This window comes from Rattus norvegicus, chromosome 19 (assembly GCF_036323735.1).
Source record: "Rattus norvegicus strain BN/NHsdMcwi chromosome 19, GRCr8, whole genome shotgun sequence".
NCBI lineage: Eukaryota > Metazoa > Chordata > Mammalia > Rodentia > Muridae > Rattus > Rattus norvegicus.
Genome location: NC_086037.1, coordinates 56,383,982 through 56,398,419, shown reverse-complemented (window position 1 = coordinate 56,398,419; position 14,438 = coordinate 56,383,982). Strand labels below are relative to the sequence as shown.

At 44.8% G+C, this 14,438-nt stretch overlaps 1 protein-coding gene and 1 long non-coding RNA gene across 18 annotated transcripts in view; one reads left to right on the top strand and one right to left on the bottom strand.

The window, feature by feature from the left end:
* Positions 1-4,986: 4,986 nt before the first annotated feature.
* LOC120098630 (uncharacterized) lies at positions 4,987-5,534 on the bottom strand. The gene is made up of 2 exons (XR_005497030.1): positions 5,404-5,534; positions 4,987-5,277 (listed from the first exon to the last, which is right to left on the bottom strand). It is a non-coding gene; the product is annotated as an uncharacterized LOC120098630 (long non-coding RNA).
* The window catches only part of Wdr59 (WD repeat domain 59), a 71,667-nt gene continuing 62,453 nt past the window's right edge, over positions 5,225-14,438 (top strand). For 15 of the 17 annotated variants that reach the window (XM_063278659.1, XM_039098254.2, XM_039098253.2 and 12 more), the window contains exon 1: positions 5,285-5,527. In XM_063278659.1, the coding sequence (XP_063134729.1) occupies positions 5,474-5,527 (54 nt within the window). In that variant the 5' untranslated portion in view covers positions 5,285-5,473. Of the gene's footprint in view, positions 5,528-14,438 lie in introns of all 17 variants that reach the window. The other 2 variants (XM_063278660.1, XM_039098250.2) reach the window with 1 other exon arrangement.

Below are 14,438 nucleotides of genomic sequence, written 5' to 3'. Positions count from 1 at the left end.
TCAGAGCAAGGGTTCAAGGTTTCTAGGTGTAAGAGGATTCAGCAGTGGTGATGGGGAGCAATGAGTCATTGGTGCATCCTGCAGAGAAGGAAACAGAAGAAGAAGATGGGGATTGTTTTATATCATGCTGATGGGAATGTAATAGTCCAGCCAGTCTGGAAATCAGTATCAAGGTTCCTCAATAAAACAAAACAAAAAAACAAAAATAGATCTACTGTAGCTGTACCACTCCTGAATATTTACCAAAAGGATTCCATGTCAACCCCATCATTACATACTAACCAGCACATCAGTGTTTCCTGAGGCTCTATTTATAGTAGCTAAGTTATGGGACCAACCTATGTTTCTTTTTCTTTTTTTAAAGATTTTATGCATGTGAGTACACTGTTGCTGTTCTTCAGACACACCGGAAGAGGACATCAGATCACTCTATAGATGGTTGTGGGCCACCATGTGGTTGCTGGGAATTGAACTCAGGACCTCTGGAAGAGCAGTCAGTGCTCTTAACCACTGAGCCATCTCTCCAGCCCCCAACCTATGTTTCTTTTAAAAAAAATTACTTTTACATTTGTACCTTTTATTGTGTGTGTGTGTGTGTGTGTGTGTGTCTGTCTGTCTGTCTGTCTGTCTCTGGTTGTGTGTGCCTGTATGTGGTCTGTCTGTCTGTGGATTCAGGTGTCAAAAAAAGGTCAAAGGCACTGTTACCTCGCCTGGGTGTTAGGAACCAAATGTGGGTCTGGGTCCTGGACAAGAGTAATGTGTGCTCTTAACCACTGAGCCACCTCTCCAGGAGTGAAAAGGAAAAACACAACTGTGTTTAAATATGGCTAGCTGAGGCCCTAGGTTTCTAGGTTTGCCATGTATCTTCTCTTCAAGTGGCTTGGCTAATTAAATGACCTTCTAGAAAGACAGGAAAGCAAGAGCCCCATTTCATGTTCAGTTTATTGAGGTCTGTGTGACAAGGACCAAGGTTTCTCGGCCTCTGCCTCAGACAGGACACTCACTCATGACTCTCCGATGTGCACAGGAATGAAGAAGCAGCCAGAGCACTTTTGATTTTTACTTTAGAGTCTCCGCTCTTTGATGACAGAGTCATGACATGACTTTGTGGGTGGGACACAGCGTGGGTGGAAGATGTTAAAGAAGGGCCCGAGGAAGCAATTGGGAAGGCACGGATGCTTTGTCTCCTTACATTCTTTTTACATGAAAGGAAGAAAGTGCTGAGAGAACAGAGAGTGAGGACCCGAAACCCAAAGTACCTTCTGTGCTTGCGGCGCACGACAGGAAGATTTGGAGGCGTGGAAACCAGGTTTTCCTGTTGTTATCCTGACACTTGAGAGGTGGAGGCAGGAGGATCAGATCAAGATCATCTGAGCTACAGTGAGTGCCAGGCCAGTCTGGCCTACATGAGACCCCCCATCTTTTAAAAAGAAAAGCTTGGGAGAACTGGAGCAAGAGAGCTGAGAGTCAGGGAAGCATTGCCACAAAGCTCCGATAAGGGTGACCCAGCACATTACCAAGTTACCTAAGGACAGACAGAGCTTCTCTGGACAGACAGAGCTTTGAGATATCCTTCCCTCTAGCTATTGCCTAAACCAACCTAAATACACCAGCAGGACCTTCCTAACTAGCTCTTTTCTACCTTTTCCTGCTGTAATTTCCGGTCACGCTCTCAAGTACCAGCCAAACCTGACCTATGGAACCACTTGTTCAGCAGAGTTATACGGTGTTTACTGCTTCCAGTGAATAGGCCAGTAAGAATACAACAGGCTAGGAAAACTAACACATTCGTTGATTCTGATCTGATTTCCTGAACAGGCATAGAAGATTGTATTTTCCCTGGAGCGACGTGCCTGCAATCTCACTTCATAGGAGTGGATCCTCGTTTTTGTGGCTGGACTGGTCTTTATCTTCAGAGCAGTCTTGGTCCTTTGTGATAGAGAATTGGAGATCGGAGGGAACTGGGTGTTTAGGGAAAATAGTTTCCTGTTCGGGGGGAGGTCTCACTATGATACAGAGGTTGGTCTAACTCCTGATATCCAGTGATCTTAAAAATAATCATTTTATTTATTTGTTTGCTTTTGGGACAGGGTTTCACCATGTAGCTCTGGCTGGTGGGAAACTCGCAAGGTAGACCAAGCTGTCCTTGAATTCACACAGATCCAGCTGTCTGCCTCTCAAATGCTAGGATTTAAAGTCATAAGCCATAGGATTGAATTGTTTTTTCTTTTCTTTTCTTTTTTTTTTTAAGATTTAAACAATTTTTATGTGTATGTGTGTGTGTGCTGCAGGTCCTTACAAGGGCCAGAAGAGGGCATCAGATTCCCTTATAGCTGCTGCGAGAAGCCCCAAGCGGGGCTTCAGATCTCTGGAAGAGCAGCCAATGGTTTAATGGATGACCTATCTCTTCAGCCCCCTCAGGATCCTGTTGTGATAACGCACCCTGAGTTCTGGGATTGATTAGAACTTGACATTACAATTAGCTCTAGAAAGTTTTTCTTTAACATTTGTGTGGACTTGTATGAGTATCTGAGCATGTGTGTTTGTGTTCATTCATGTGCAATTGCTCCTGTGCACGGGGAGAGCAGAATAAGGCAGCAGGTTTCCTCATCCTGTTGTTTTGAGGCATGGCCTCTCTCTCCTCTTTTTTTATTTCCCTCTCCCTCTCCTTCTATTTCCTCTTCCCCTTCCCCTCCCTCTCCCTCTCCCCCTCCCTCTTCTGAACCTTGAGCTCATGTTTTCTCAGTTAAAATGAACACCAGCAAAACAGTGATCCTCTTGTCCCGTCTCCACCAAACTAGATCTGGAGTTACAGGTCCACACTGGAGCCTAGATTTATTACACAAGTCCTGAGATTCTGCTCTTTGTGATTTTTCTTTCTTTCTTTCTTTCTTTCTTTCTTTCTTTCTTTCTTTCTTTTTTTTTAAGATTTATTTATTCATTTATTATATATAAGTACACTGTCGCTGTCTTCAGATACACCAGAAGAGGGCATCAGATCTCATTACAGATGGTTGTGAGCCACCATGTGGTTGCTGGGAATTGAACTCAGGACCTCTGGAAGAGCAGTCGGGTGCTCTTAACTGCTGAGCCATCTCTCCAGCCCCCTCTTTGTGATTTCAAAGCAAATGTTCTTATTCAGTAAGCCATCTCCCTCTAGGACTGTAATAGTTTTGCTCGTTTGTTTTGTTTTTCAAGGCATGGCTTCTTGGTATAGCCCAGGCTGTCCTAGAACTTCACTTTGTAGCCCAGGCTGGCCTCAAACTCAGAGATCTGCCTACCTCTGTCTCCCTAGGATTAAAGGCTGCACTACTACTACTTGGCTGTTACTGTTCTTTTTAAAGAGTTTCAATTTGTGAGAAAAAACCGATAGGAGGATAGGAGAGAAAGCATTCAGGAAAATGACTGATGATTCTATGTTCCTAGATGTACAGGATTACCCAGGGATGGAGAGATGGCTCATCAAATACTGCTCTTGCAGAGGACCTGAGTTCAATTCCCAGCATTCATACCAAGCAGATCACCAGTACCTGTAACTCCAGTCCTTGGGTATCTGATGTCCTCTTTTGGCCTTCTTGGGTAACTGCACTCATTTGCACATCCTCATCCCCACCCCCACCCCCACCCATACCCTCCTTCCTACACACACGCGCGCACACACACACACACACACACACACACACACACACACTTAAAAATTAAATAGCCAAAACAAATCTTTTAAAACAGAGTCACATAAAAGTACTTGAATCGTCTGGAGGTTACTACTTTCGGTTGCACAGAGTACCCCTCTGACTTACAAAGGTCTGCGGGACCATCTGCTGCTCTCATTCACCCAGGGCAAACATGCATGGAGCAGCCTGTATATGCAGTAACAAGCAGATTTCAACAAAACAGTCCAGGGACCCGTCTGAAGCTTGGAAATAATAAATAATTATTGAATTAATGAATCCAGAAAGAATCCAACTGGGACACACTCACTCTTTACATTGAGAGTCTGCTCCCCGTGATTTCAAAGCAAATGTTCTTATCCAGTAAGCCATCTCCCTCTAAGCCTGCAATAGTTTTTGTTTGTTTTGTTTCATTTTCAAGACATGGTTTCTCTGTGTAGCCCAGGCTGTCCTGTTCCATTTTTTGGTACCGAGGTGTTTTCTGGGATGCAAGATTTTTTTTTTTTTTTTTTTTTTTTTGCTGGTTATAGTGGTAAAACCTGGACTGTTCCAGGCAGGTGACAGTGAGATGACAGTCACCCTATCCTACAGACAAGTTTGTCTGACCTTTCTAACAAGCATCTCAGGGGCAAAGGAGCCAATACCTTCTCTCCGCTCATGCAACGATTTGCAGAGAGGAATACCAATAATAGTTTATACTTGAGCCTTTACAACGTGCCGGGCCTTACAACAGCTAAATAAGACAGTACATTTCTACTTCAGGAGAGAATGTGATGCTAAACCAGGTAACCCGGGATTTCAAAAGATAGGATTGAAGCGAAGCCAACTGTTACCTACTATGCTGAACCTTCCTGATATTTTTTATTTCATCCTCAAAAATTATCTAAGACTCCAAAAACTGTTTGTGTGGATAAAGGTATTGACAGTATTAGAAATTAAAGCCATGAATAAAAAAAAATATGGTTAAATGGTAAGTATCATTAACATCTTCAGTGAAAAAAATAAGTTTCCAAAACCAAACGATGTTATCAAAAAGAGTGGCAAGTCGTTTAATATTCAGTCTAAACAACCTCTCTGAGTACATTCCCTATGTACCACACAGCCTCGGGAGAACTGTACAGCACACTGGTGAGAGAAAATGAAAGTAACGTGTTAATATGATTATGAAATTGTTTTACCTTTAGGGACTTGCCCCCCCCCCCCCCCGTCCCCTCTCCCCAAGTGTTGCGGAGAACCTCGGAGCTTCGATATGTAAGAGGCATGGCTGTACAACATGAAACAATGAATTGTGAACTCAAATTTTTCAAAGCCTTGATGAGAGGTATCAGAAGAAGTTATTTTACTTTGGTACGGATGTCGGTCCTGTTTATACGCTGTATGTAGTAGAATACGGGGGATACCATCCAACTACCAGCAAGACAGGACCGCCGGCGGCGTCTGCTCTCTAAACTCAGGCTCTTACTGGGTAACTGACGCTGACCTGACATTTGACTACAATTCCCGGCAGAGCTCACGGCAGGGGGCGTGTCAGCAGTGGGGTGCCCGGGTGACTCGTACTGATGACGAAATGAAGGGGCGTTCCTGTTTTTGGAGGCAGGTCTGGTCCCTGGTTGGGGGAGAAAACAGAAGAGGCGGGATCTATCATCGGAGTAGCCAATGCGTTGCGGTCAAGTGAAAGGCAGGGAACGAGGCGTGGCCGGATTTATTAGCTGGCTGTGTGGGGCTTACTAACCTAGGGAGTCTCGGGTCTTGGGGTCGGGGTGGAGGGTCGCCGACTGGCACCCCACGGTCGGGCTTGTGAGATGGCAGCGCGCTGGAGCAGCGAGAACGTGGTGGTGGAGTTTCGGGACTCTCAGGTGAGCTGTGCGTAAATGGAGCCGTCTGAGCATGCGCTTTCCGTGGTTTACACCCCCAAGACCCCCCACCCCGCCTTTTCATCCATCCCTTTGCTCAAGGTGGGGAGATGGACATGGTGCTCACCCGGAGCTGTCAGAGCCAGGATAGCCTAGGGAAGCTTTGATTACTAATCAGGACAGTTAGGGCAGGCATGTATGGCCTTTAGGGTTTCACAAGTGCTCATGGTCTTGGAACACCGAAATACCGATAGTAAATGCTGAAGGGATTCTTCCCTTGTACAAGGTAATGAGCTGGGGGAGGTGTCCACTCCCTGAGGTAGTCGACTGCTCTTGGTGACTTCAGGAAAGTTGCAGAACTTCTCTGAACCTCAGTTACTTGAACCAATCTCGCCTACCATTTGTGGGTTGAATTTGCGAAATACTGTTTTGCAGAGCATCTGTTCCAACCTACTAAGTGATTGCTAAAGGAGACAAAATACATGTATTGCTTGGATTGGACACCCCTGTGGCCCATCCCTGACGTCACGCTTTACACATCAGTTTTCTTACCTGTAGAAGGGAGATTATTATACTTACAGGTCTGGCGTGAGGTCACATGATTAAGACGTGTGTCGCACGGCAAGCTTCAAAAATTGTTAACATTGGGGGCCCACAAGGTGACTGGCAAGGTCACTGCTGCCTAGGCTGCCAACCTGAGTTCAATCTCCAGAACCCGCAAGCCAGGAAGAATAGCTCCCATACATCATCCTCTTTCCTCCGTCCACAGGCTGTGGCACATGTACGCACAGTAAATAAATGAACAATAAAAAAATGAAAATGATATCTTTTTTAAAATGTTAGCATTGAGCTCTTGAAGCGTTTCAGTTATTGGCCGATTGGCCTGTCAGCTTTAGTCCCACCCCAGGACCCATGTGGCAGAAGGACAGAGCCAGCTTCCACAAGTTGTTCTTTGACCTCCACACATACTGTATGGAGGTCACACACTCACACACACACACACACACACACACACACACACACACTAAATAAAAAAACTAAAAATTAAAAGAAGTTTGTATTGACTGAATAGTTTAATTATTTTTTCCTTTCTTTAAGTTAAAATAAAACATTATAGTGAGTGATGTGTGTGGGTGCGTAGGGATCAGAGGACAACACTGGGGAGTCTATACTCTTCTACTGTGGGACCTAAGCTTAGGTCAACAGCCATTATCTTGCAACTTTACACTGTGGGTCGTCTTGAAGGTATCCATTTAAAATTTTAGGTGTATGGTTGTTTTGGCTGTTTATATGGAAATCATTTGCATGTCTAGTGACTGCTGAGGCCAGAATCTCCTGGATCTAGAGATACAAACAGTGGTTAGCCTCCATGTGGATGCTGGAAATCTAGCCTGTGTGCTCTGGAAGAGGGCCGTCTCTCCAGCCAGTAATCCCTTCGCACCCCACACTTTCTTTTTTGAGACAGGGTCTCATATGTAGCTCTGGCTCTCTTGGAAGTCATTATGCAGACCAGGCAGGCCTCAGACTCAGAGAGATCCTCCTGCCTCTGTCTTCCGAGACTAGGGGTTAGAGGCATGCACTAGGACTCTTTTTTTTTTTTTTTTCTTTTTTTCCGGAGCTGGGGACTGAACCCAGGGCCTTGTGCTTGCTAGGCAAGCGCTCTACCCCTTGGACTAAATCCCCAACCCCACTAGGACTCTTTTGAGACAGGATTCCATGTACCCAAGGTTAACTTTGAGCCTGGCGTGTAGCTAAGGAGACCTTGAACTTTTGGTCCTCTTGCCTGTTCCTCCTGAGCACTGAGGTCATAGGTGTGCACCACCACACACAGTTTTGAGCAGTGCCTTAGGCTCCATGCATGCTACACTGACTGAGCTGAGCTATATTTTTATCATTTTTCTGTATTGAGTCTTCCATGTGCCAGGCTTCATGCTAGGCAGTGTATCTGTGTTTTCTTTTTCTACTTGATGAAAGAGCCCTGCAGGCTAAGTAGCTATTATTCTTTTCTACCAAAAGAGGAGGCTGATCCCTCATTGGCTGATCTTGAGAGACTTGTCTAGGGCCTACTGTATGTGGCTGGTGGCCACGGGGATTTGTACAGTCTCTGGCCCCAGAGCCCATAATGCTACTTCATCTCTTAATAGCTTATAATGTGTCACACATAGGTTCATAATAAATATCATGTCTTCCTTTCCTGATACCTAGGACATTTCTTCTCAAGTTTTTTCATTTCCTCAACAAATATTTATTGAGTACTTTCTTATATGTTTGGTTGTAATCTAGCCTTTAATGGCTGCGCCATCCCTCCATCCTTAAATACTTTCTCTGGGTCAGACTTTTATTCACCTATTTATTTATTTATTCAATAAGGATTTATTTATTTCAGTTTTTGTGTTTTTATGTGTGTGGTGGCAAGTACATGTGTATGTATGTTTTGCATGTGTATACACATGTGTCTCAGGGTTTCTGTTGCCATGAAGAGACCATGACCATGACAACTCTTACAAAGAAAAATATTTAGTTGAGAAATTCTAATTGACTTGCTGTTCAGAGGTTTAGTCCATTACCATCATGGTGGGAAATGAAGGCAGACGTGGTGCTAGAGAAGGAATGAAGAGTTCTACATTCAGATCAGCTAGCAACAGGAAAAAAATGTGGACCACTAGGCAGGTGGTGAGCCTCTGAGACTTCAAAGCCTGTCCCCACATCTCCTAGTAGTGCCACTCCCTTTATGGGCCAAGCATTGAAACATGAGGGTCTATGGGACTATTCCTATTCAAACCACACAACGTGTGTGGGTGCATGTGCAGGTAGAGGCCCAAGGCTGATGTCAGGAATCGGCCCGGTTGCTTTTCCACCTTGTTCACCTCAGCGAAGCCCAGAGCTTGCCAGTGTGATTAGTCTTGGTGGCCAGCTTGCTCTGAGGGATCCAGTTTCTTAGCTTTTCAAGGCTAGATGTACAGGCAGGCTACTCTGCCCACCCCGTATTTATGTGGGTTTCTGAAGAGTTGAACTTTGGTTCTCATGATTACAAGGTCGTGTTTTAACTGTTGAGCCATTCCCCCAGCCCCAGCCCCTTTTAAAAATAAGGATTTGCTGTGGTCTGCTAGTGCACACTATACCAGGCACAGTGTCAATATCCAGTTAGTCTACACTTGGGGAAAGCTAGATTAGAGTAAGTGGGTAGCAGGCATCTTCTAAACCTCCATCATGTCTTCTGCCATGAGGGCCAGTCTGCTCTGTGGCACCCTCTGATAAGTAGTCCCCATGGAGGATTTGACCAGAACTCTTTGGATTAAGGGATCTTGAGACACTTGGTGCTGTCAGCACTGTCAGTGTGAGGTCTGCTTTCCCCAGACTCCTAGGGGAGAAGACAGATTGCGGTTGCCCTTCTTGTTAATTGCTTTCACTAGGGATCAGGACGTAGCAGAACCAGTATCACGTGTCCAAGCCTGCTAATTTGGAAGATGCTAATCTATAAATCTTTTAATTCTCACAGAAACCCAGGCTGCCTCACCCCTATTTCTTTATAGAGATGTAACTGAAGAGACCTGCAGAGAGGGCGCTCACACCTATATTGCAGTGCTATAAAGTAGGAGCAAATAATCAAGCCTAAACAGCAGTTGGCATAGCAGGAGAACAAAGTAAACTGGGTAATTTAACTGCCTTGTGGGAGTTTCTGTTTTTCCTTAAGATTTTTCTATTTAGTTGAAAGGGTATATCTATAGTGTGAATTTGCCTGTTTAGTCTGATGTTGATTGGCAAGAGGCAGAAACCTATTTTATTAGCTTTCTACTGCATGGAAAGAAAAAGAAAATACTTTATGTTGCCTCTCTGAAGAAGATGTCTAGAACAATAAACTTCTCGAAATGCTCCATATTCATTTCATAGTTTATATTCTAGAAAATAATCCCAGCAGTCTGGTGGTTTGAATGAGAATGGCTCTCATAGATTCATGTGTTTGAATGCTTAGTCCCGAGCTGGTGGAGCTGTTTGGGAAGGATTAGGAGGTGTGGCCTTGCTGGAGGAGGTGTGTCACTGGAGTCAGCCTTAAAGTTTCAAAGCCCAGGCCCTTTCCAGTTAACTTTCTCTGCCTCCTGCTTGTGGATTAAGATGTAAGCTCTCAACTACTGTTGCAGCACCATGCTTGCCTGCCTGCCTGCTGCCATGTGCCATGATGGTCATGAGCCCTCTGGAACTGTAAGCTCCAAATTAAATGCTTTTATAAGTTGTCTGGATCGTGGTGTTTGTCGCAGCTATCGAAAAGTAATTAAGACACAGGCCAAGGCACTTGCTGCCAAGCCGATGACCTGGGTTTGATCCTCAGGGCCCACAGGGTAGAAGTGGAGAACAGACTCCTGAAAGTTGTCCTCTGTTTTGTTGTTTTAGGGTTAGGGATGTAGCTTGCCTAGCGTGCTTGGGGCTTTTTGTTGGCTTGTTCGTATCTTACTAATTGTGTCTGTAATCCGCCTGTCTTCACCTTCTTAGCAGTGGGATTACAAGCATGTGCTACAGCAACCGGCTGGTAAGGAAAACAAAGGTCTAGAGGACCAAGGTTGGATTTCTAGCACCTGCCATAGCACGTGTGGTGTCAGATGACAACGTTTAGGGTCAGCTCTGTCCTTCCACGGTGAGATCTGGGAAGCTAACTCAGGTCTTTGAGTTTGCCTCATGAACATTGTCATTGCTTGGTTTTTCAGTTTAATGAAGTATTTTTGGGCTCTTGGTGGGCTTAGCTTGGGGGTGGTTAGTAGGATCTTGGAAATCCAGTGGCGTAAAGGACAGTGAATGAGGACACCAGAAGGACAAGCAAGCCAAGTTCCCTTGGCAGGCAGAGTGAGAGCTCTCCGCAGCAGGGAGGAATCTTAGAAATGATTGTCGTCTGTCTTTCTGCTCTTTTATGCACTGAGTCTCATTGGTTTACCTGTACATTGTATATAAATTAGCAATTGACTGATTTGGGATGAATCTGGGAACACACTCACACACACATGCATGTGCATGTGCACGAGAGATCTGTGTATGTATGTGTGCATATGCATGGGCTTTGGTCCTTAGGAACCACTCACCTGTCTTTACCTCCTTCGCTCTGGGATTACAAGCATGTGCTATGATAAAAAAAAAAAAAAACAAAAAAAACAAAAAAACCAGAGGATTCAGGTTTGATTTCCAACATGTTATGTATGACAGCTCACAACTGTCTATACCTACACTTCCAGAGGCGCCATTAACTTCTGGCTTCCTTCAGTACCGGCACACACGTAGTTTACAGACATACATACAGGCAAAACACACATAAAATAAAAAAATAGGGCTGGAGAGATGGCTCAGTGGTTAAGAGCACCAACTGCTCTTCCAGAGGTCCTGAGTTCAAATCCCAGCAACCACATGGTGGCTCACAACCATCTGTAATGGGATCCGATGCCCTCTTCTGGTGTGTCTGAAGACAGCTACAGTGTACTCATAAACATAAAATAAACATTTAAAAAAAATAAAATAAAAAATTGTGTGTGTGTGTGTGTGTGTGTGTGTGTGTGTGCAAGAGAGAGAGAGAGAGAGAGAGAGAGAGAGAGAGAGAGAGGGAGGGTGGGGGGAGGGGGAGAGAAGCCAGAAGAGGGTGTCAGATCCCCTGGATCTAGAGAGTTGTAGGTGGTTGTGAACGTCTGGGAACTGAACTCAGGTCCCCTGGAGACAGCAAACTCTCAAATACTGAGCTATGGCTCCAGTCCCCAAACACCTGGCTCTGTGTACATCTGAGAATCACACTCTGGTCCTGGCACCCTTGGCAAGTTGCTCACATCTGGCCTGTAACTCCAGCTCCAGGGAATGCACCGTCTTTGGTTTCTATCAGGGTCCAGCCTTGACACAGGATCGGAGTTCTCAACTGGAAGCAAGGTTTCCATGTACCTGTGCTCACATATACATACTCTCCACCAAGAGCCACATAATTAAAGGTAAAATACATCTTCAGGAAACAAGTTTGTTCGTTTTGAAGTGACTCGTTAAGATGCGAATACGAAGTTTATAATAGCAGATCCTGGGAGGTAGAGGCAGGAGAATCAGGTCATCTTCCCATACCGAGCAAGTTTGAGAGCAGCTTGGGTTCCAGGAGACCCTATCTCCAAAAGCAAAATAAAACAACCAAAACAGAAGCCGGAAGCCAGCACAACAACAGAACAGTGAGTTAGATCCCAGTAAAGCACACCACAGCAGACGTGAGTTACCTGCCTTGTTAAAAGGTGAAATAACAATGCAGTAACAGTAGCGAAAAACCTAATCTAGCACAGAGGTCAAGGGTTTGGAGGCAGTGATGGCCAGGAGCCAGGCGATGCCGTCTGTGGGCCAGGTGACCTTGGCTAACTTGCTACCTTTCTATGCTTCCACTCTTCATCCATAAGGCAAGGCAAACACTAGGTATCAAGGGCTCCCTAGAGCGCCCTCAGGATGATGAGTACTTCGAAGACTGCAAAGCAAAAATCAAAGAGCAAAGGGAGTAGAGACTGGACAAAAGGAGCCCAGACTCTCTAGTGACTTTGTGATGGAGGAGCACAGAACATCAATTCTCCCGGTGTCAGTACCGGAAGTGTTGTTTGGAGCCTGGTTGGCTAGGGACTACAGCACATACCAAGAGTGCAGACCCCTGTCAGGAGAAAAGCATGCTCAAGTGTAGCCGCAGGAGCCACTGTTAGCAGCTGGTGTGAACACTTCCAGAATCCGGGTTCTCAGACAGGAGCCCAGCTCTGTGATGGCAAGGAAGCCCTCAGCCGACTAGCCTCAGACCTTCCCCTGGCATGCTTCTTTGTAGAATAGCTGTGAGGGTTAAATGAGGTATCTGTGCAGAACTTAGCACAGTGGCCAACATACTTTAACTGCTTGATGCCTGTTATTGCATTGTTAGTCTGACCTAAGGACATCCGAATGGGCTTCACAGAATAGACTTTGAGAGCTGAGAAGATCTTTTGGTGATGTCTCACCTACCCTCGTATTTTATATACATGGGAACCTGAGTCCTACAAGGATGAGGCGATTTCCCCCAATGACACTCTCTGTGTGGCATTTGCAGGGAGAGGAGATGTCCCTGTATTGAAGAGGGAGATTTTGAAGCAACACCCCTATGGCTGTGTAAACAATTTGTCGTTCCTGTTAAACAATGACAGCTCTAAGGCAGCTTTGGCAGCAGTATCTGTCTCTATAATTTATATAGAGATAGGATCTTATGTGACATGGTCTGATTCTTGTTAATATCACTTGGTTTCAGCTTATGGCTTCAGGCTGTGAGGTCTGATTATGCATTCATTAGGGTCCAGGCCCAGGCTGGAGACAGACTGGTGTTAGGTAGGAAAAATGGTCCAGCTCTGATTTGCACTGATTGGAAGGATAAGCAGACAGCATACTTTTCCTTCCTGCCTTCCTTCTTCCTTCTGTCAGGTTTATGTGGCCTAGTCTGGCCTTGAACTCACTGTTCAGTTGAAGGTGACTTTGAACCCCTGATTTTCCTTGCCTCCACCTTCCAAGTGCTGAGCTGACAGGTATGTATTGTCATGCCCAGCCCAAGATCAGTTTTCTAACAGAACCATTTGATTTGTGCTAATATTTAACTGTAATATACTCTATGCATGGCATTCGGCTATTATTAAGTACATAATTAGCTGCAATCTCTTTAAAAATAATAATATTACAAAAACTTTAATGTTGTTCATTAATCCTTTAATGGCTGAACTTTTTTTTTTTTTTTTTGGCACGTTCTCACTATTTAGTTAGCCTTGGCTTGTTTGTAATTTATTATGTATATCAAGCTGACCTGAACCCCCAGAGTTCCTTCTGCCTCTGCCTCCCAAGGCTGGGATTCTTTTTTTTTTTTTTTTTTTTTTTGTTCTTTTTTTTTCAGAGCTGGGGACCGAACCCAGGGCCTTGCGCTTCCTAGGCAAGCGCTCTACCACTGAGCTAAATCCCTAACCCCAAGGCTGGGATTCTAAGTGTGCACCCATGCCTAGCTTCATGAGCTTTCCTTGTTAGATCTCTGGGCCATAGGTAATTAACTGTCAATTCACCCGTTTAAAGAAAGCAAACGTCTGAATGAGTTTTAAAATATACCCATCATCCCCATCATTTCGAGAACATACTCTCACCCCAACTTTGAGACAGGGTTTCTCTGTGTAGCCCTGGCTGTCCTGGAACTCATTCTGTAGATCAGGCTGGCCGAAAACTCACAATGCTCCTCCTGTGTCTGCCTGCCTCCTGAGTGCTAGAATTAAAGGTGTGCAGCACCACTGCCCAGCTGGCTCATTCCGCTTTTAGTTGAGTAACAGTCACTAAAGGCTGTAGTGTCCACTGTAAGGCTGTAGAGCGTCTGCTCACTCTTTTTTATAGTCCATTGTTGCTCTATAGCATCTTACGTATCCATTCTTCAATTGTTGGATATTTGAGCTGTTTACACTTTGGGGTATTATGGGTCATGTTGCCATGAACACCGGTGTACAAGTTGTTGTGTAGCATAAACATTTAAGACAATTTCTAAATTGCCTTTAATACCAAATAGTCAGTAAAGTAATATGTAAATGATACCATGTACTAGGCATTGTGTTAGCAAATTGAATTTTACCCTCGAGAAAATTGCAATATAATGGAGGAAATGTACTAATAACTAAATATCATTATAATATCTCAAGTGCCGAGGAAACAGAGTCTTAGGTCCTGCGGAAACACAGATGTAGCCAGTTCATCCTAGGTGTGGGGATGGCCCAGCAAAACCTTAGCAGTGTCTGTGCTGGATCCCAAAGGGTGGGGAGTTGGAGATCTCTGCAGACTTCATGAAGAACTGATTTTGGGTCTTTGCTACCCACATAAAATGCTGGACATGGTGGTGCACCCCAGGGATCTGAGTACTGAGGAGATCTTTGGAGGATGCTGGCTA